This window comes from Gorilla gorilla, chromosome 1, assembly GCF_029281585.2.
Source record: "Gorilla gorilla gorilla isolate KB3781 chromosome 1, NHGRI_mGorGor1-v2.1_pri, whole genome shotgun sequence".
Classification (NCBI taxonomy): domain Eukaryota; kingdom Metazoa; phylum Chordata; class Mammalia; order Primates; family Hominidae; genus Gorilla; species Gorilla gorilla.
The window spans coordinates 228,356,576-228,376,960 of NC_073224.2; the positions used below are offsets into that span (position 1 = coordinate 228,356,576).

Sequence of the window (20,385 nt, forward strand, 5' to 3'; positions counted from 1 at the left end):
AATACAATCAATTTATTTTTTGATTTTTGCAGGAACATTTGTCCACATGGGCCATGCCCCACCCCCCACCCCGCCCCACCACCATACCTTAAGACTAACAGAAAGAAAAAGTTTATAACCCCAGCAAAACAACCCCATTTCCACATTCAGGGAGAAAATGAACATAAGGGAGAAAAAAAATCATGAAACATTTTCCTTGTTTGAAACAGACTTAAAGGGGGCAATTAAATAGTTTCTTCTTTTGAAGAGCATGATTTACGCTTCGAACTGCCTTTTTTTTTTTTTTTTTTGAGATGGAATCTCACTTTTGTCGCCCAGGCTGGAGTGCAATGGCGCGATCTCAGCTCACTGCAAACTCCGCCTCCTGGGTTCAAGCGATTCTCCAGTCTCAGCCTCCCGAGTAGCTGGGACTATAGGCGCCCGCCACCACATCCAGCTAATTTTTGTATTTTTAGTAGAGACAGGGTTTCACCATATTGATCAGGCTGGTCTTGAACTCCTGACCTCAAGTGATCCACCCGCCTTGGCCTCCCAAAGTGCTAGAATTACAGGCGTGAGCCACCGCACCCAGCCCGAACCACCTTATTTTTCAATACCCAAATCTGTCACAAAGGCAGGTGAGCTCTGGGCTTCCCTGGCAGCTGTACAACCTTGGGAAAGTAAAGGGAATTGCAGGCAACTCGCACCACGAAAAATTAAAGCTGAAGCATAAGAGGGCAAAGGAGGAGATCTAGAAAGGAGAGAGAGAATGTAAAGGAAAAAATGAGAAGAAACAACAGCCTACACCAAGCCAAAAGCAAAGGAATCCGGCAAAACAGCACGGCCGTAGTTTAAGACTGAAGGTTTCCTAGTCCCCACCCACTCAAATATGCACCCACAACTGGCCCTGCAGGGAAAGGTCCCTCCAAAGAGTCAAGCAGAAAAACACCCAAAGTACTGAGTGCTTTATAAATGATAATGCGGGTCACTCACTCCAGACAGACCCCAAAGTACTGAGTGCTTTATAAATGATAATGCGGGTCACTCACTCCAGACAGACCCCAAAGTACTGAGTGCTTTATAAATGATAATGCGGGTCACTCACTCCAGGCAGACATTACAGACTTACTCACGGATGTCTCATCCAAAAACTCCTCATCTCAGGCTAGCAAGAAATCTACTCACTAAACTGGGAGTAATTTAGAGGTAGGTCATTTCTTAGTAATTTCTAATGGCTACTGAACTCTCTTCCCGCTGCTCCAGGTTATTTAAAGAGTCAACCTAAGGTTCGGAGCTTATAAAAACAAAAAGGAGGGGAAATGGAAGTTTTGGGTTACAAATACACGATATGCCCCCAGGCTGAAGTTCAGATTCCTTGACATGGCACTGGCAGCCTCTACCTTCTGGCCCCAAACCATTTCAAAAACACCCTGCAAGTTTTCAGCCTCTGCTCACAGGGTGCATTCCACCTGGAATGTGGGGACCTGCCCAGTGCCACCTATGGAAATCCTGCTAAAATCCACTCAAGGCTGGGCGCAGTGGCTCACGCCTATAATCCCAGAACTTTGGGAGGCCAAGGCAGGAGGATTGCTTGGGCCCAAGAATTCAAGACCAGCCTTGGCAACATGGTAAAACCCAATCTCTACAAAAAATAAAACAAATAGCCGGACCTATGGTGGTACATGCCTGTAGTCCCAGCTACTCAGGAGGCTGAGATGGAAAGATTACTTGAGCCCAGAGAGGTTGAGGGTGCAGTGAACCGTGATGGTGCCACTGCACTCCTGGGGCGATAGAGCAAGACCCTGTCTCCAAAAAAAGAAAAAAGAAAAAAAGATCCACTCAAAAGCTACCTCCATAACCTTCCCAGAGTCCTACAGGCAGAATAGACAGCTCTCTTCCTTCGCACCCCATCGCATGATGCCTGTATTTCCAGAATAACCATTTAATCTATACTGCCTTGTATTACTGTATAATTAGTCTCCCAAACAGGTTAACAGTCCTCTGAGATCAGGGACTATAGAGGTGGAATAAGAAGACGGGCATGGTGGCTCATGCCCATAATCCCGGCACTTTAGGAGGCCAAGCAGGAGGATCACTTGAGCCCAGAGTTTCAGACCAGCCTAGGCAACATAGTGAAACCCTGTCTCTACAAAAAATAAAAAATTACCCAGGTATGGTAGCATGCACCTGTAGTCCCAGCTACCCTGGAGGCTGAGGCAGGAGGATCGCTTCAGGATTGCCAAAAGTTCGAGGCTGCAGTGAGCTATGATCCTACTACTGCACTCTAGCCTGGGTGACAGAGTGAGACTTTCTCTCAAAAAAAAAAAAAACAGAATAGCAGCTACCATTTAGTGTGGTCTTACTGTGTCCAAGCACTTCATACACATTATCTCATTTAATCCTCACAACAATACAAATAAATAATATTAGTTTCTCAATTTTCGAGGTGGAGAAAAAAAAAGGCTTAGAAAACAAGCAATTTGCTTTAAAATATTTTTTGTAATTTTATTATTATTACTATTTTTTAGAGATAGGGTCTCACTCTGTTGCCAAGGCTTCAGTGCAGTGGCACAATCATAGCTCACTGCAGCCTCAAACTCTTGGGACCAAGGGATCTTCCTGCCTCAGCCTCCTCAGCAGCCAGGACTACAGGCATGTGCCACCATGCCTGTATGTATACATATATATGTATGTATTTTTGGGGATTAAAAGTATATATATATATTTTTGGTGGGGATTTTTTGGGGACTATTTTATATATTTTTTTTTTTTGGGGGGGGGAGATATATATATAATTTCTTTTTTTTTTTTTGAGACAGGGTCCCACTGTCGCCCAGGTTGGAGTACAGTGGTGACATCGCAGCTCACTGAAGCCTCCACAGCACACTGCAAGCGATTCTCATGCCTCAGCCTCCCAAGTAGCTGGGACTACAGGCACACGCCACCACCCCTGCTAACTGTTATATTTTTAGTACAGACGGGGTTTCACCATGTTGCCCAGGCTGGTCTCGAACTCCTGGCTTCAAGTGATCTGCCCGCCTTGGCCTCCCAAAGTGCTGGAATTACAGGCGTAAGCCACCATGCCCAGCCTCAATAAATGTTTTTAAATGACTAAACAATGAACTTTTTTTTTTTTTGAAACAGGGTCTTGCTCTGTTGCCCAGGCTACAGTGCAGTGGCAAGAACATAGCTCAATGCAGCCTCGACCTCCTGGGCTCAAGCAATCCTCCCACCTGGGCCTCCCAAGTAGCTGGAACCATAGGCATGCACCACAACACCCAGCTAATTTTATTTATTTATTTATTTTTTTAGAGAAGGGATCTCACCATGTTGCCCAGGCTAGTCTTGAACTTCTGGCCTCAGGTGATCCTCTGGCCTTGGCCTCCCGAAGTGCTAGGATTACAGGTGTGAGGCACCACACCCGACCTCAATAAATGTTTTTGAATGACTGAACAAGTGAAAATTTTTGGGGGAAAAGCGTCTTGCTCTGTTGCCCAGGCCAGAGTGCAGTGGAGGGAACACAACTCAATGCAACCTCAACCTCTCCAGCTCAAGTGATCCTCCCACCTCAGCCTCCCAAGTAGCTGGGACCACAGGCATGCGCAACCACACCCAGCTAATTTTTTTTTTTTTTTTTTTTTTGTAGAAAAGGGATCTCACCATATTGCCCAGGCTAGTCTTGAACTCCTGGCTTCAGGTGATCCTCCCATGTTACTCTGTATTTTTTTTATTTGTCTTTAAATGCTATCTCCATTCTTAAACACTCATGTTACTTTGCATTTTGTTACTTTTCATATGTGGATGCAATCTATATATATATACACACACACACACACACAGATATATATATATACACACACATACACACATATATATACACACACACAGATATATATATATACACACACACATATATATATACACACACAGATATATATATATACACACACACACACAATCTCTTTGAAGTCCACTCCATCAGCCAATCCAATCATACACTGATGATCATGAGGAAGGATGATGATAACTAACATTGACTGAGAGCCTACAATATGCCAAGAACAGCTCTAAGCTCTCTGACCCACATTAATTTCTTAGTCCTCAGAACCTTACAAGATAGTTAATATTATCTCCAATTTACAAAAAGGGAGAGTGAAGCATGAAGAAACTGAGTAACCTACCCAGGTTACTGGTAAATGGAAGAACTGGGATTCAAACCCATAGTTTAGCTAAAAAAAATCAATACCCTTGACCACTATTTCAGTCCTCTTTGCATCTCCCAAAGCATCTAGAACAGTAAATATCAGTAGATGGATTGAAATGACATTCTCGGCCGGGTGCAGTGGAACATGTCTGTAATCCCAGCACTTTGGAAGGCCCAGGTGGGAGGATCACTTGAACTCAGGAGTTCAAGAGCTGCCTGAGCAACATGGCAAAACCCCATCTCTACCAAAAAAATACAAAAATTAGCCGGGCGAGGTGGTGCATGCCTGTGGTCCCAGCTGCTTGGGAGGCTGAGGCAGGAGGACTGCTTGAGCCCAGAAGGTCAAGGTGGCATTGAGGTGAAATCACGCCACTGCACTCCAGCCTGGGCGAGAGAAAGAAACCCTGTCTCAAAAAAAAAGAAAGAACATTCTCATTCCTATCTAGTACCCTCTCTATCCCCAAACACTGCTTAACTGTGTCAGAGACGAACAAGCAGCACCAACTTCTCTACGAAGCCATTCCCTCAGTACAATTCCATGCCCTCAAGATTGTTCTGGCCACGCTCTTTGATGTGCTTTGGATCCATAAGCATTGGGTACAATACTAACACCAGTTACGAAAGAAAAAGCATTTTTCTACCCTGCAGAGAAGCATTCTTCAAGTTCCACAGGTTCATTAAAAGCCATAAAGAATAATGTTTTTAGAAAGGAAATAAGGGCAGAAAAGCAGTTTAAGGTACCAGATAAACACAGTTGTTACAAGATACATTCTAAAACTGCTGAGAAATGTTAGTACGACTCTGCAACACATCAGATATCCATTTCTATTTACTCATTTCTTTGGCAAATGCTCTTGCCACATGATTCCCGACAGAACCAGCTCTTTGATTAGCAGGGTCGTGGTCTGCAGCTCTCTTTCTAGGCCCTGTTATCTATACCTCATACAACGTAGTTAGCTTCCCAGTGGGTCTGAGAACTTCAATAAGAGACCAGAGAGGTGAACTTGACACTACTATTGCACTCTGAATGCATCCTCTTCTCTGACAGACTGCTCACTCTCACTTTCCACTTAGCTCCCGTTTCAGGACAAGAGGAAAACCAGGAGAATAGGAAAGGAAAGGAAGAGAGTGGGGAGGCGTGACCATGACAGCTCTGCCCATGGCCTATCACTGCCACAATCATTTGGTCAGAAAAACATGAAAAGCAACACTTTTTTTTTAATTTTTTTTTTTTTTGCGATGGAGTTTCACTCTTGTTGCCCAGGCTGGAGTGCAGTGGTGTGACCTCGGCTCACTGCAACCTCCACCTTCCGGTTTCAAGCGATTCTCCTGCCTCAGCCTCCCGAGTAGTGGGATTACAGGCACCCGCCACCACACCCAGCTAATTTTTGTATTTTTAGTAGAGACAGGTTTCACCATGTTGGCCAGGCTGGTCTCAAACTCCTGACCTCGTGATCCGCCTGCCTTAGCTTCCCAAAGTACTGGGATTACAGGCATGAGCCACCGCGCCTGGCCGGAAAGCAACACATTTAATGGAACATGTGAACCACTGGTACTCTATTCTCAGACTATGCAAACAGCTGTGTCACTGTTCTCTCTAACCTGCTCTGGTCCACTTACCAAAACTCACATCCACAAAGGTGAGGTTTCACTGTATTTGAAGTCTCCTTCCCGTTTCCTATGATTTTACACACGTGGCAAACTGACTTTCTTCTCTTCCCTACGTATGTTAAAAAGCTCCATTTTGAGCTGAGCAAAGAGAATTTAAATTAAAACAAGGAAAGGGAGAAAATGCAGTTTTCGAATTCCCATGCCAAATCAGGGACTGCATTTACCAAGTCTAGGCCTGTAAAGGGTAAAATGTCTCAAGCTTCAGGTACTCTACTACTAAGCAAGTCAAAACCTCAGAAATTCTGTTGAACACCTCACAGTAATCAATTTTAAAACTTTTATTGAGTGCTCACTATATGCCAGCAGGCTAGGGGCTTTAAATGTTATTCCAGTTGATCCTTACAGCAACCCTCTGGAGGTATATTATCTCTAAGAAACTGAGGCTTGGAATTTCAATACGAGCTATTGTTCACATAGCTAATAAATGACAAAACAGTATTTGAAGCCAAAGTCAATGCCACTGTCAGTACATTGTGGCTGCCTCCATAAAGCTTCATAAAGCTAAAAATTAACTGGGACTAAGCACAGTCACCAGTAGTGTAGCTTATTTTGTTTTTGTTTTTTAATATTTAATAGTTCCTTAAAATCTACAACAATATAGCTATAAACTTAAGTTACTCTGGAATAATCATCAGGGTGATATGGGACCTTTTTACATACATTTAGTACAAAGTCATCTGGGCATTAGGTTTTATGATTCTCAGGACAACAAAAAAAATACAAAAATAGAAACGCCACCTATAAAGCTGTATCTCACCCAGAGAAATACTCACCTTTGAGAAGTGCAACTGAGAGCTGGTCAGTGTTCAGGTTATTGACATATTTTCCCAAATAGGTATTGAGAACCCAGGCTACAAGGCCTTCCAACATGACTATATCCTCAGGAAAAGGTGTTTAGAAATCATGGATCATTCTTTATTTCTCTCTTTCATGGTCACAGAAAAATCTATGAAAGGAAAATAATGAAAATCAACATAAAAACAGGATGATTTTCTAAGCCAATTTCCTCCTCTACCTGCCTGAAGGTAGATGAATGCAAAGCATAGATGTTTTGTTGGGTTTTGTTTGTTTTTGTTTTTGTTTTTGTTTTGAGACAGTTTCGCTCTTGTCACCCAGGCTGGAGTGCAGTGACACAATCTCGGCTCACTGCAATCTCTGCCTCCCGGGTCCAAGCGATTCTCCTGCCTCAGCCTCCCGAGTAGCTGGGATGACAGCTGCCCACCACCACACCCAGCTGATTTTTTGTATTTTTAGTAGAGATGGGGTTTCACCATGTTGACCAGCCTGTCCCAAACTCCTGACCTCAGGTGATCCACCCGCCTCAGCCACCCAAAGTGCTGGGATTACAGGCATGAGCCACTGCGCCCGGCTGCAGATGTTTTAAAAGATGAGGCAAGAAGCTCTGTAAGATGTCCCCATCAGTAACTGGAGGGCCAAACCAAAACACCTACATTCTGATGCTGCTTCAGGGAATAGTCACTCTTAAATTTACCAAAAATTACCTACAATTCAAAGCTGTCTATCTTTTCAGTGTAACTGTCCATTGCTTGCTTATGTTGATTTACCTTGGGATTAGACTGCCGTGATCAGAGGTTCTCCTATGGGCATAATTTAGTAATCTCTGGAGGCATTTTTTATCATGACTTAGGGGCTGCTACTGGCATCTTGTGAATAAAGACCACGGAAGCTGCTAAACCTACAATGCACAAGACAGCTCCCACAGCAAAGAATTATCCAACCCAAATGTCAACAGAGCCAATGTTAAGAAACCTTATCCTAGATTAAGACAGAAAATGCCCTAAGAGATTGTCTGAATGAAATTCATGAAAGACGCCGGGGGTGGTGGCTCACGCCTGGAATCCCAGCACTTTGGGAGGCCGAGGCAGGTGGATCACCTGAGGTCAGGAGTCCAAACCCAGCCTGGCCAACATGGTGAAACCCTGTCTCTACCAAAAATACAAAACTTAGCCAGGCATGGTGGCAGGCACCTGTAATCCCAGCTACTCGGGAGGCTGAGGCAGGAGAATCCCTTGAACCCGGGAGGCAGAGGTTGCAGTGAGCCAAGATCACACCACCGCACTCCAGCCTGGGTGACAGAGTGAGACTCCATCTCAAAAAAAAAAAGAAAAAGAAACTCATGAAAAAAACCTGAATAAAGTTGGGGGTGGGGGGAGAATTCACATTCTTTAATGATCCTCATTTAGGCCGCCCAAATTAAATGTCTCAAATTTGTTCATGAGGATCACTTATAAAATAATATACATGGGAGAGAGGCGACAGTGCTTTATCACTGTTCTTAAATGTCCTGGAACTGCATTACTGGTACCTGGGCACCAGATGACACTGATACAATGAACAATCTTAGTCGATTATTGCAAACCCCAAACTCCAGAACTCCTCTGGCTCCAGCCACGGTATTTAGATTTTGTAGGTACTACTGCCTGTTATAATAACTGCTGTTTACCAGTATTACCAAAAAAAAAAAAAAAAAAAGATTAATTTTAGTATTACAAAAAGTCAACATGAGGGAAACTGAGACACAAAAGTTTAACTGGGTTCTGAGATTGCTCAACTAGAAGATCCCAGTGTCCCAGTGGAAACTGTGAGCCTCAAATCTTGCTCTGATCCACCATGTCAGTCATCAGCCACCCTGCCAGGCACTACAGACTTGCCATGGCACGCATCCATCCACTGGAGCCAGCCTACTTTCAGGATCCTCTCCAAGCACGCTGCCCCACCTCTAGTGATTCATCTTAGTGCCAGAAGATACACCTATCCCAACTGAGAGGCTGCCATCCAACAACTACCTGAAGCACAAGGCCTCCAGAAGAATGAATTCAATCTCCTGGAAAAACTGGCTTTTGTTTGTCAACAGTATCTTGTACTTCCAGAGAAGATTAACTTTTATTGGTCAACAGTGACAGTAAAAAGAAAAAAACAGCATTTGGTAAAATATTTGCCCAATTTCTTTCCAAAGATTTTTTTTTCTGCAAATGGAATATAAAGATATTTTTTAAGGGTAGAGTTACATAAAACTAATTATTAGCTACATTTGTTTAAAGAAGATGTTATAAGAACAATTTTTTAAAAAATGCTCAACAGTCTGAATAAAAGAAACATTTCTCTCTTGTAACTTTTTTTTTCTGGAGACAGAGTGTTGTTCCGTCGCCCAGGCTGGAGTGCAGTGACGGGATCTCGGATCTCGGCTCACTGCAACCGCCGTCTCCTGGGTTCAAGCGATTCTCCTACCTCTGCCTCCTGAGTAGCTGGGATTTCAGGCACCTGCCACCATCCCCGGCTAAGTTTTGTATTTTTGGTAGAGACAGGGTTTCATCATGTTGGCCAGGCTGGTCTGAAATCCTGACCTTAAGCGATCTGCCCACTTTGGCCTCCCAAAGTGCTGGGATTACAGGCGTGAGCCACCGTGCCCAGCCACTATTATAACTTGAAAGGAGTAAATTTGTGAAAACCAAATGTGAAACTGACTAATCTTACTATGGGGACTCCAAACAAACTTGAGCAAGAAGCCAAGGTCAGAGCACCCTTTATTTTTGTAGTTATTGCCACTAATTTCGGCCCTAAATGCCAACTCTGAGTGCCAACTACCAATTATCTCCAAATCAAGGGAAACAACTGTCAGTTTGTAAACAAGTTCAGGCCCTACCCTACTTGCCCTAAACGGAAAAGAATGCAAAGCACAGATTTTAAAAGCATGAATGATTAGCATTGTAAGGCACCCTGGTCAGTAACATTGAGGCCCAAACCAGAAAGCACCCATTATTTGCTCTGCTAAGCATCTAGACCGTGCTTGAGGCCACTTCAAGGATTCCCTGAAGGAATTCAGTGTCAGCAAGGGCCGCCAGACTGGCCAGAGTCCCAAAGTGTTTACACTCCGGTCCATCAGGACTTCTAGGCAGCTGCCTGGCACTAACCCCCACCTGGGCTCCCCTACCCAGTGGGGCGGGTGACAGTAGGGATCAGTGCTGAGCCCACGGGCGGGCAGACAGCCGGGCATGACCTTGAGCCAGGCCCCTCCCCTGAGGAGCGGCCAGACCGGGAATAGGAAGGACTGGCAACCGGACCTGGGCGTCCCTCCCCGAGGCGGCCAGGGCTGAACGCTGCCGGCGCCAGGGAGCTCCAAAACCGGGCGGGGACGGCTGTGCGACCGGTGGCCCCACAGGAACGGCACTGCCCGGAAGGCGACGCTCCCACAACCCTCCCGCCCCCAGCTCTCGGAACCCTCAGCCCCCTCCAGGGGACAGAGACCCCACCACCCAAGTAAAACCTGGAGGGAACGGCGCCGGGATCCCACACCTAGGAAGAGTGGCTGGGCCAGGGCGTGACCCTGGGGGGCAAAAGGTAAAGAGAGGTTTTAGGCCTGATGTCTGGGATCCCACACCTAGGAGGAGTGGCTGGGCCACGGCGTGACCCTGGGGGGAAAAAGGTAAAGAGAGGTTTTAGGCCTGATGTCTCCACCCGAGTGTGACCTCGGGTGGCTGATTAAGGGAGGTGGCTAAGGCATTCTAGAGAACTGACACCTCACTCTTGGGCGTAATGTGGGGGGCTCGCACACTGGGGTCCTGCATTGAGACCAAGGCTCAGGCGGACAGGCGCGGACTGACACCCCCCAATTCCAGGGCGCCAGGCTGCTGGGACCCCGGAAAGTGTGCCGGGGTCCAGCGGGGGCTCGGGCTCCCCAGGACACGGACGTCGGGGTTCCCAGAGGTTCAGCCAGCCCCGAGCCTGTGCTTGGGGTGCTCGCGGGGACTCGGACGCAGGGGTCCCCGGAGGTGGCGGGCTTGGGGCCCGGGGGGAGCAGACGCCCAGGGTTCCCCGAGGGGCTCAGACCAAGGCCGGACGACGGGGCCCCCAGGCTCCCAGCATCGCTCTCCCCAGGGTGGGCCCGGGCCCCCATGTCCAGGCGGAGCCCTAGCGGCGGCCCGCGGGTCCGCGGCGGCCCTGCAGTTCCCGGCCCTGGCCCCGCCCGGCACGGAGCCGCTCGGCCCCTACCTGTCGGTGTCCCGGGCCGCCCGCCCCAGCCCGGCGCTGCGCGGCTTTTCCTCCCCGCCGCTCCTCAATGGCGCAGGCCCGCGGCGCTCAGGCCGGCCCCGACCCGACCAATCGAGCGGCCGACGCGCCGTTGCCTGGCCAGCCGAGCGCCGAGTTATCGAGGAGGCGCCCCCTGGCGCCTGCGGCCGCTCCTGCAGTGGTGCGGGCCCCTCCAGGGTTCGCGGACACTGGGGCTTATTTTATAGGTGGAGAAACTGAGTCCCAGGGGAGGGCAGGGCCACAAATGACTCTGGTTCAGACAGCATGGGAACCCAGGATTCTTCCCACCTACAACCACCCTGCCTTCCATCCAAGCGAAAGGTGCAGTTGGCCGTCCGTCTGGCCCACTCACCCACAGTCCGTTCCCCACTTTGCAGCCACAGGGGCCTGTTAATTCAGACCCGGCCCTTCCCTGCTTAAAACGGCGTCCCCACCGTACTTCAGTTAAAACCCACCTCCTTACAGAGCTGCCACCAAGGTCCCACTGGATCTGGTCCCTTCCCATTTCAGCCACTTTTTCCCCGGCCGACTCTGCCTCAGCATCCTTCAGTTTCTGCCCCAGGAACTGTACATTTGCCGTTGTCTCTACCTGGGACCCTTCTCCCCAGACCAATAGAAATACAATGCCAGCCACATAGGCAATTCATATTTACTAGTTAGTACATTTTTTTAAAACGAAAAAGAAGAAAATGAACTTCATTTTAATATATTTAATCCAATATGTTCAAAATATGATCATCTCAACATGTAGCCAAAAGAAAAAATTACTAATACAATATGTTAACTTTTTTATAGTAAGTTTTTGAAATTCGGGTATATTTTACATTTACTGCACATCTCAGTACAAACTAGCCAGAATTCCAGTGCTCAATAGCCTCTTGTGGCCAATCCAGAGCTACAGAATAGCTCTGGATATTCGTATAGCTGACTCCCTCTGGCTTCAAATATTCCACTCCGAGAGGACTTGTGCCTATCTACGGTTCCATTATGAGCTGGGCACGGTGGCTCATGCCTGTAATCCCAGCACTTCAGGAGGCTGAGGCGGGCGGATCACTGAAGTCAGGAGTTTGAGACCAGCCTGGCCAACATAGTGAAACCCCATCTCTACTAAAACTACAAAAATTAGCCAGGCGTGGTAGTGCACACCTGTAGTCCCAGCTACTGGGGAAGCTGAGGCAGGAGAATCACTTGAACCCGGGAGGCGGAGGTTGCAGTGAGCCGAGATCACCCCTCTGCACTCCAGACAGAGTGAGACTCCCTCTCAAAAATAAAAATAAAAATAAAGTTCCATTATCCATTACCCTGTTGTATTTTCTTCATGGAACCTAATACTCCCTGAGATTATCTTGTTTGTTTATACATATGTTGTTCTTTCCCCAGTACCTTGAAAACAGAGATTTTATCCCTTTCACAGTGTTTCTTCAACACCTAGACATTGCCTAGCACAGAAAAGCCTCAATAAGTGTGTATGAATGAACAACTGAACACTTCCTCCTTGCATTAGCACAAGAAGGGCAAGAGGGAGACCTCAGGCTCATATAAATTAGAAGATGCAGGAAGCAGAACGCGAAGGTTACAATCATGTATTTACCATAATAATTACCAACCCTCATGATGCTAAGCTAATGAGGGTGCATGTTGGGCTGACTCACTCCTGAGCAAGACTGGGGTTCCTGTATGGTGGGATCAACCTCTCAGAATCTGGATGCTGGGTCTCCTCTGGAGCTGAGGTTTGGGAGTAAAACCTGGAACTCCACAGACAGAAGGAGGAAGGAAGGCAGTCCTTCAGAGGTGAAGGACCTCGAAGTCCAGATCACCTAGCACAGACACTTGGCTATACCTGGGAAGCTTGTTAGAAATGCACGTGGCCCAGGCCAGGCGCAGTGGCTCATGCCTGTAATCTCAGCACTTTGGGAGGCAGATGTGGGTGGATCACCTGAGGTCAGGAGTTCAGGACCAGCCTGACCAATTTGGCAAAACCCCATCTCTACTAAAAATACAAAAATTAGCCGGGCATGGTCGCAGGTGCCTGTAATCCCAGCTACTATCCTGGCTAAGGCAGGAGAATTGCTTGTACCCAGGAGGCAGAGGTTGCAGTGAGCCAAGATCTCGCCATTGCACTCCAGCCTCGGCAACAGAGCAAGACTCCATCTCAAAAAAAATCCAAAAAAATACTGCACATGGCCTGGCACCGTGGCTCACACCAGTAATCCTAGCACTTTGGGAGGCCAAGGCAGTGGGGGGGATTTTTTGAGGCCAGGAATTCAAGACCAGCCTGTGCAACATAAGGAGACCCCAATCTCTACAAAAAATTATAAATGAAAAAATTAGCTGGGCATGGTGGCACATGCCTGTACTCCCAACTACTGGGAGGAGGATTGCTTGAGCCCATGAGTTCAAGGTTACAGTGAGCAATGATCATGCCTGTGCACTCCAACCTGGGCAACAGAGACCCTGTCTCAAAAACGCAAATTCCTGGGCACCATTGATTCGACCAGTATTACTGAAAGTCTTCGTGCCCTCAGTTTCCTATAAATGTTTAAATATACATTTACCATACAGCAATCCCACTGCTAGATATTAGCCAAGAGAAATTAAAACATATGCCCACACCAAGACTTATACATGAACACTCATAGCAGCTTTATTCATAAAAGCCAGAAACAAAAAAAACAATCAAAATGTCCATCAACAGGAGAGTGGACAAACAAATTGCAATATAGTCATACAATGGAGCACTACTCACCAACAAAAAGGTGAGTAGTGCTGACGCAGGCACGATCTGGAGGAACCTCAAAAGTATTAGCTATGTGAAAAAAGACCACATACCATAATGATTTCATTTCTATGAAATTCCAGAAAAGACAAAACTGTCAGAGGAACTACAGGCTACAGGTGCACTACCACACCCAGCTGATTTTGGGGTTTTTTTTTTTTTTGCTTGTTTGTTTGAGACAATCTTACTCTGTCGCCCAGGCTGGAGTGCAGTGGCACAATCTCGGCTCACTGCAGCCTCTGCCTCCCAGGTTCAAGTGATTCTCATGCCTCAGCCTCCCGAGTAGCTGGGATTCCCGACGTGCACCACCACGCCTGGCTAATTTTTGTATTTTTAGTAGAGACGGGTTTTGCCATGTTGTCCAGGCTGGTCTTGAACCCCTGAGCTCAAGCATTCCTCCCACCTTGGCCTCCTGAAGTGCTGGGATTACAGGCAGGAGACACTGCTCACAGCTTTTTTCAAAAATTTAATTGACAAATAATTGTATATATTTATGGGCTACAGTGCACTGTTTTGATATCTATTTACAATGTGGAATGATCACACTAATGAACAAATCCATCGGCTAACATACTTTTTTGGATGAAAACTTTTTTTTTTTTTTTGAGACGGAGTCTCACTCTTTCGCCCAGGCTGGACTGCAGTGGCGCTGTCTTGGCTCACTGCAAGCTCCGCCTCCCGGGTTCATGCCATTCTCCTGCCTCAGCCTCCCGAGTAGCTGGGACTACAGGCGCCCGCTACCATGCCCGGCTAATTTTTTTTGTATTTTTAGTAGAGACGGGGTTTCACCATGTTAGCCAGGGTGGTCTCGATCTCCTGACCTCGTGATCCGCCCGCCTCGGCCTCCCAAAGTGCTGGGATTACAGGTGTGAGCCACTGCGCCTGGCCGGATGAAAGCATTTAAAACCTACTCTTTTAGCAATTCTGAAATATGCAATGTATTATTTCTTATAGTCACCATTCTGAGCAATAGATCACTATAGCTTCTTTCTCTTGTTTAACTGAAACTTCGTACTCTTTTTTTTTTTGAGACGGAGTCTCTCTCTGTCACCCAGTTGCCCAAGCTGGAGTGCAGTGGCACGATCTCAGCTCACTGCACCCTCTGCCTCCCAGGTTCAAGCGATTATCCTGCCTCAGCCTCCCCAGTAGTTGAGATTACAGATATGTACCACCACGCCTGGCAAATCTTTGTACTTTTAGTAGAGACGGTGTTTCATCATGTTGGCCAGGCTGGTCTCAAACTCCTAGCCTCAAGTAATCCACCCACCTCGGCCTCCCAAAGTGCTGGGATGACAGGCGTGACCACCATACCTGGCCCAAATTTTATACTCTTTGGTCAACATCCCCAAGTTCCCAACCCAAGAGTTCCTGGGACCCCCAGGATCTCCAGAGAGATAAGAGCGTCTTTTCATAGGTTCCTGAGACGACTGGTGGCTGAAAGTCCCTAGATAGCTTCAGAATGGGGATGGTTGCCAGAGAGAGCAACCATGTTATTAGAGAGAGGGTGGGCCTATCTCACGCAAAAACACACACACTCTTTGACCGCCTCCGACCTGCGGGGAGGATTGGAGATTGAGTTCAATCACCAGTGGCCAATGATTCAGTCAATCATGCCCACGTAAAAACCCTGAAGGTGGTCGGGCATGGTGGCTCACGCCTGTAATCCCAGCACTTTGGGAGGCCGAGGCAGGTGCATCACAAGGTCAGGAGATCAAGACCATCCTGGCCAATATGGTGAAACCCTGTATCTACTAAAAATACAAAAAATTTAGCCGAGCATGGTAGCGGGCGCCTGTAGTCCCAGCTACTTGGGAGGCTGAGGCAGGAGAATGGTGTGAACCTGGGAGGCGGAGCTTGCAGTGAGCTGAGATCAGGCCACTGCACTCCCGCCTGGGCAACAGAGAGACTCCATCTCAAAAAAAAACAAAAAAACCCTAAAGGTTCAGTGTTTCCAAGCCCCACCCCATCTCCAACACCTTGGCCTGTGCATTTTTCCACTAGCTGCATCCTTTATAATAAACTGTAAATGAAAGTAAAGTGGCCAGGGGCAGTGGCTCACGCCTGTAATCCCAGCATTTTGGGAGGCCGAGGCAAGCGGATCACGAAGTCAGGAGTTCGAGACCAGCCTGACCAACATGGTGAAACCCCCATCTCTACTAAAAATACAAAAATTAGCCAGGCATGGTGGCAGGTACCTGTAATCCCAGCCACTCAGGACGCTGAGGCGGGAGAATTGCTTGAACCCAGGAGGCAGAGGTTGCAGTGAGCTGAGATTGCGCCAATGCACTCCAGCCTGCAACAGAGCAAGACTCCATCTAAAAAAGAAAAAAGAAAAAGAAAGACAGTAAAGTGTTCCCCTAAGTTCTGTGTGCCATTATTGAAAATAATCAAACCTAAGGGAGGGGTCATGGGAACCCCCAATTTATAGCTGATCAGTCAGAAGTACAGAAGGCCTGGACTAGTGATTGGCCTCTGAAGTGGGGCAGTCTTGTGGGGCTGAGCCCTTTACTTGTGGGATCTTCTGCTAATTCCAGGTAGGGAGTGTCAGAATTGAATTGAATCTCAGGACACACAATTGGTGTTCAGAGAATTAGAGAATTGCTTGGGGTGTGGAAAACCCACAATTTGGAGTCAGAAGTGTTGTATGAATATAAGAAAAGCAGTTTAGGCTGCACATAGTGGCTCATGCCTGTAATCATAGCACTTTGGGAAGCCAAGGCGGGAGGATCTCTTGAGCCCAGGAATTCAAGACCAGCCTGGGCAACATAGTAAGACCCTGATGTGGTTTGGCTGTGTCCCCACCCAAGTCTCATCTTGAAATGTAGCTCCCATAATCCCCACATGTTGTGGGAGGGACCTGACGGGAGGTAATTGAATCATGGGGGTGGGTTTTTCCCATGCTGTTTTGCTGATAGTGAATAAATCTCATGAGATCTGATGGTTTTATAAAGGGGAGTTTCCCTGCACACGCTCTCTTGCCTGCTGCCATGTAAAATGTACCTTTGCTCTTCTTTTGCCTTCTGCCATGATTGTGAGGCCTCCCCAGCCATGTGGAACTGTGAGTCCATTAAACCTCTTTTCCTTTTTTTTTTTTTTTTTTTTTTTTGAGATGGAGTCTCACTCTGTTGCCAGGCTGGAGTGCAGTGGCACAGTCTCGGCTCACTGAAACCTCCGACTCCCTGGTTCAAGTGATTCTCCTGCTTCAGCCTCCCAAGTAGCTGGAACTACAGGAATGCACCACGCCCAGCTAATTTTTGTATTTTTAATAGAGATGGGGTTTCACCATGTTGGCTAGGAGGGTCTTGATCTCCTGACCTTGTGATCCACCCGCCTCATCCTCCCAAAGTGCTGGGATTACAGACGTGAGCCACTGTGCCCAGCCTAAACATCTTTTTCTTTATAAGTTACCCAGTCTTGGATATTTCTTTATAGCAGTATGAAAATGGACTAATACAGTAAATTGGCACCAGTAGAGTGGGGTACTCCTATCAAGATACCAGAAAATGTGGAAGAGACTTTGGAACTGGGTAACAGGCAGAGCCTGGAACAGTTTGGAGAGCTCAGAAGAAGACAGGAAGATGTGGGAAAGTTCAGAGCTTCCTAGAGACTTGTTGAATGGTTTTGACCAAAATGCTTATAGTGATATGGACAATGAAGTGCAGGCTGAGGTGGTCTCAGATGGAGACAAAGAATTTATTGGAAACTGAAGCAAAGGTGATTCTTGGTATGCTTTAGCGAAGAGACTCACAGCATTTCACCCCTGGCCTAGAAATCTGTGGAACTTTGGACATGAGAGAGATGATTTAGGGTATCTGAGGGAAGAAATGTCTAAGTAGCAAAGCATTCAAGAGATGACTTGAGTGCTCTTAAAAGCATTCAGTTGGCTGGGTGCCGTGGCTCACGCCTGTAATCCCAGCACTTTGGAAGGCTGAGGCGGGCAGATCACAAAGGTCAGGAGATCAAGACCATCCTGGCTAACATGGTGAAACCCCGTCTCTACTAAAACTACAAAAAAAAAATTAGCCAGGCTTTACTTGGGAGGCTGAGGCAGGAGAATGGCGTGAACCCGGGAGGCAGAGCTTGCAGTGACCCCAGATTGCACCACTGCACTCCAGCCTGGGTGACAGAGCAAGACTCCGTCTCAAAAAAAAAAAAAAAAAAAAAAAAAGCATAAAAGTTTGGAAAATTTGCAGACTGACAATGTGATAGAAAAAAAAAAAATTTATGGGGAGAAATTCAACCCAGTTGCAGAACTTTGCAGAAGTAATAAGGAGCCAAGCATCAATCACCATGACAATGGGGAAAATGTCTAGAGGGCATGTCAGAGGTCTTCATGGCAGTCCCTCCCATCACAGACCTGGAGGCCTAGGAGGAATAAATGGTTTTGTGGGCCAGGCCCAGGGCCTTGCTGCTTTGTGCAGTCTTGGGACTTGGTCCCTGTGTCCCAGCCATGGCTAAAAGGGGCCAACATACACCTCAGGCCATTGCTTCAGAGGGTGCAAGCCCTAAGCCTTGGCAGCTTACACATGCTGTTAGGTCTGCAGGTACATGGAAGTCAGGAATTGAGGTTTGGGAACCTCTCTGCCTAGGTTTCAGAGGATATATGGAAACACTAGGTAGAGGTGTGCTGCAAGGTGGAGCCCTCACATAGAATTTCTGCTAGGGCAGTACAGAAAGGAAATGTGGGATGGGAGCCCCCACACAGAGTCCCCACTGGGGCACTGCCTAGTGGAGCTGTGAGAAGAGGACCACCATCCTCCAGACCCTAGAATGGTAGGACATCTTGCACTGTGCACCTGGAAAAGCTGCAGACACTCAACCCCAGCCAATGCAAGTAGCCAGGAGGGGGACTGTACCCTGCAAAGCCACAGGATGGAGAGCTGCCAAAGACCATAGGAACCCATCTCTTGACCTGGATGTGAGACATGGAATCAAAGGAGATCATTTTGGAGCTTTAAGATTTGACTGCCCCACTGGGTTTCAGACTTGCATGGGGCCTATAGCCCATTTGTTTTGGCCAATTTCTCCCGTTTGGAACAAGTGTATTTACCCAATGCCCCGTTGTATCTAAGAAGTAACTAACTTGCTTTTGATTTTACAAACTCATAGGTGGAAGTGACTTGCCTTGTCTTAGATGAGACTTTGGACTGTAGACTTTTGAGTTAATGCCAAAAGGAGTTAAGACTTTGGAGGACTGTTGAAAAGGCATGATTGGTTTTGAAATGTAAGTACATGAGATTTTGGAGGGGCCAAGGACAAAATGATATTGTTTGGCTGTGTCCCCACCCAAATCTCATCTTTAATTATAGCTTCCATAATCCCCACATGTTGTGGGAGGGACCTGGTGGGAGGTAATTAAATCATGGAGGTGGGCTTTTTCCCATACTGTCCTCATGATAGTGAATAAGTCTCATGAGATCTGGTGGTTTTATAAAGCGCAATTCCCCTGCATACACTCTCTAGCCTGCTATCACGTAAGATAGGCCTTTGCTCCCCCTTTGCCTTTTGCCAAGAATGTGAGGCCTCCCTAGCCATGTGGAACTGTGAGTCCATTAAACCTCTTTTTCCTTATAAATTACCCAGTCTTGGGTATTTCTTCATAGCAGTATGAAAATGGACTAATACAGACCCTCTTTTAAAAAAAAAAAAAAAAAAAGCACCTTGCTTTTTCTTAGTTGTAGACATACCAGAGGAAGGGCTGCAGGAGATGGGGGTCATTCCTTAATTACCACCCACTTAGATGCATGTTGGCCCAGAAGGGGTAAGTTTTCTGGGACAGGCAGATTTGCAGAGCCCAGCTCCACACTCTCCCCACATCAGGTTCCTCCCCACCTGTCCTCCTATATCAGTTTCTGGAATCATCTGGACCACAGGGGATGCAGACAGGTAGCCAAAACTCCTGCAGAAATGTTTCTGTTGGCACACACAATGCTTTAAGCTCATTTGAATTACTGAAAACAGAAAAATCTGGAGATTACACATGAAAATCTGTATTTAGGACATCTCTAGAAAAATTGAAGATTTGGCCACTCTGGAAACTGCTGAGGGCCCCATGTGTAATGGCTGCAAACAGCTTCCTTTATTGTGTAGACAGCCTGAGTTTTGCTCTAAGGGTCTATGGAGACAGCCCTTTCCAATGTCTTTGACCTTGGCATTGTCCCCAGTGTAGGCTTCAGACAGGCATGCAAGGTGCCTTTGGAAAGCCCTAGGGCACCGTGGCCAGGGTTCACATTGGCCAAGTCATCATGTTCATCCACACCAAGCTGCAGAACAAGGAGCATGTGATTGGGGCCCTAAATAGGGTCACGTTCAAGTTCCCTGGCCACCAGAAGATCCACATCTCAAAGAAGTGGGGCTTTACCAAGTTCAATGCAGATGAATTTGAATATGTGGTGGCTAAGAAACAGCTCAGCCCAGATGGCTGTGGGGTCAAATCCATCCCCAGTCATGGCCCCCTGGAGAAGTGGCAAGCCTTGTACTCATGAGGGCTTGCACTGTGCTGCCCCCAATAAATTATGCCCACCAATAAATATCCTACTTCCTGTCCACCCAAAAAAACAAAACAAAACAAAACAAAAAACTGAATGCTTCTTTGCCTACATTCATCCAATCATTCACTGTCAACTGAGCACCTACTATGTGCCTGGCACTGTTCTTTTGCAGTGAGAGGGCTGGACCGGGTCTCACTCTGTTGCCCAGACTGGAG

General features: G+C 47.0%; 1 protein-coding gene across 5 annotated transcripts in view; it reads right to left on the minus strand.

Annotated features, from left to right (window-relative positions):
- The window catches only part of VPS13D (vacuolar protein sorting 13 homolog D), a 281,804-nt gene extending 270,827 nt beyond the window's left edge, over nt 1-10,977 (minus strand). For 4 of the 5 annotated variants that reach the window (XM_055384705.2, XM_031007141.3, XM_055384699.2 and 1 more), the window contains exons 1-2: nt 10,865-10,957; nt 6,628-6,800 (exon numbers count right to left, since the gene is read on the minus strand). In XM_055384705.2, the coding sequence (XP_055240680.2) occupies nt 6,628-6,724 (97 nt within the window). In that variant the 5' untranslated portion in view covers nt 6,725-6,800; nt 10,865-10,957. Of the gene's footprint in view, nt 1-6,627; nt 6,801-10,864 lie in introns of all 5 variants that reach the window. The other variant, XM_031007143.3, reaches the window with a different exon arrangement.
- Between the last annotated feature and the right edge of the window lie 9,408 nt (nt 10,978-20,385).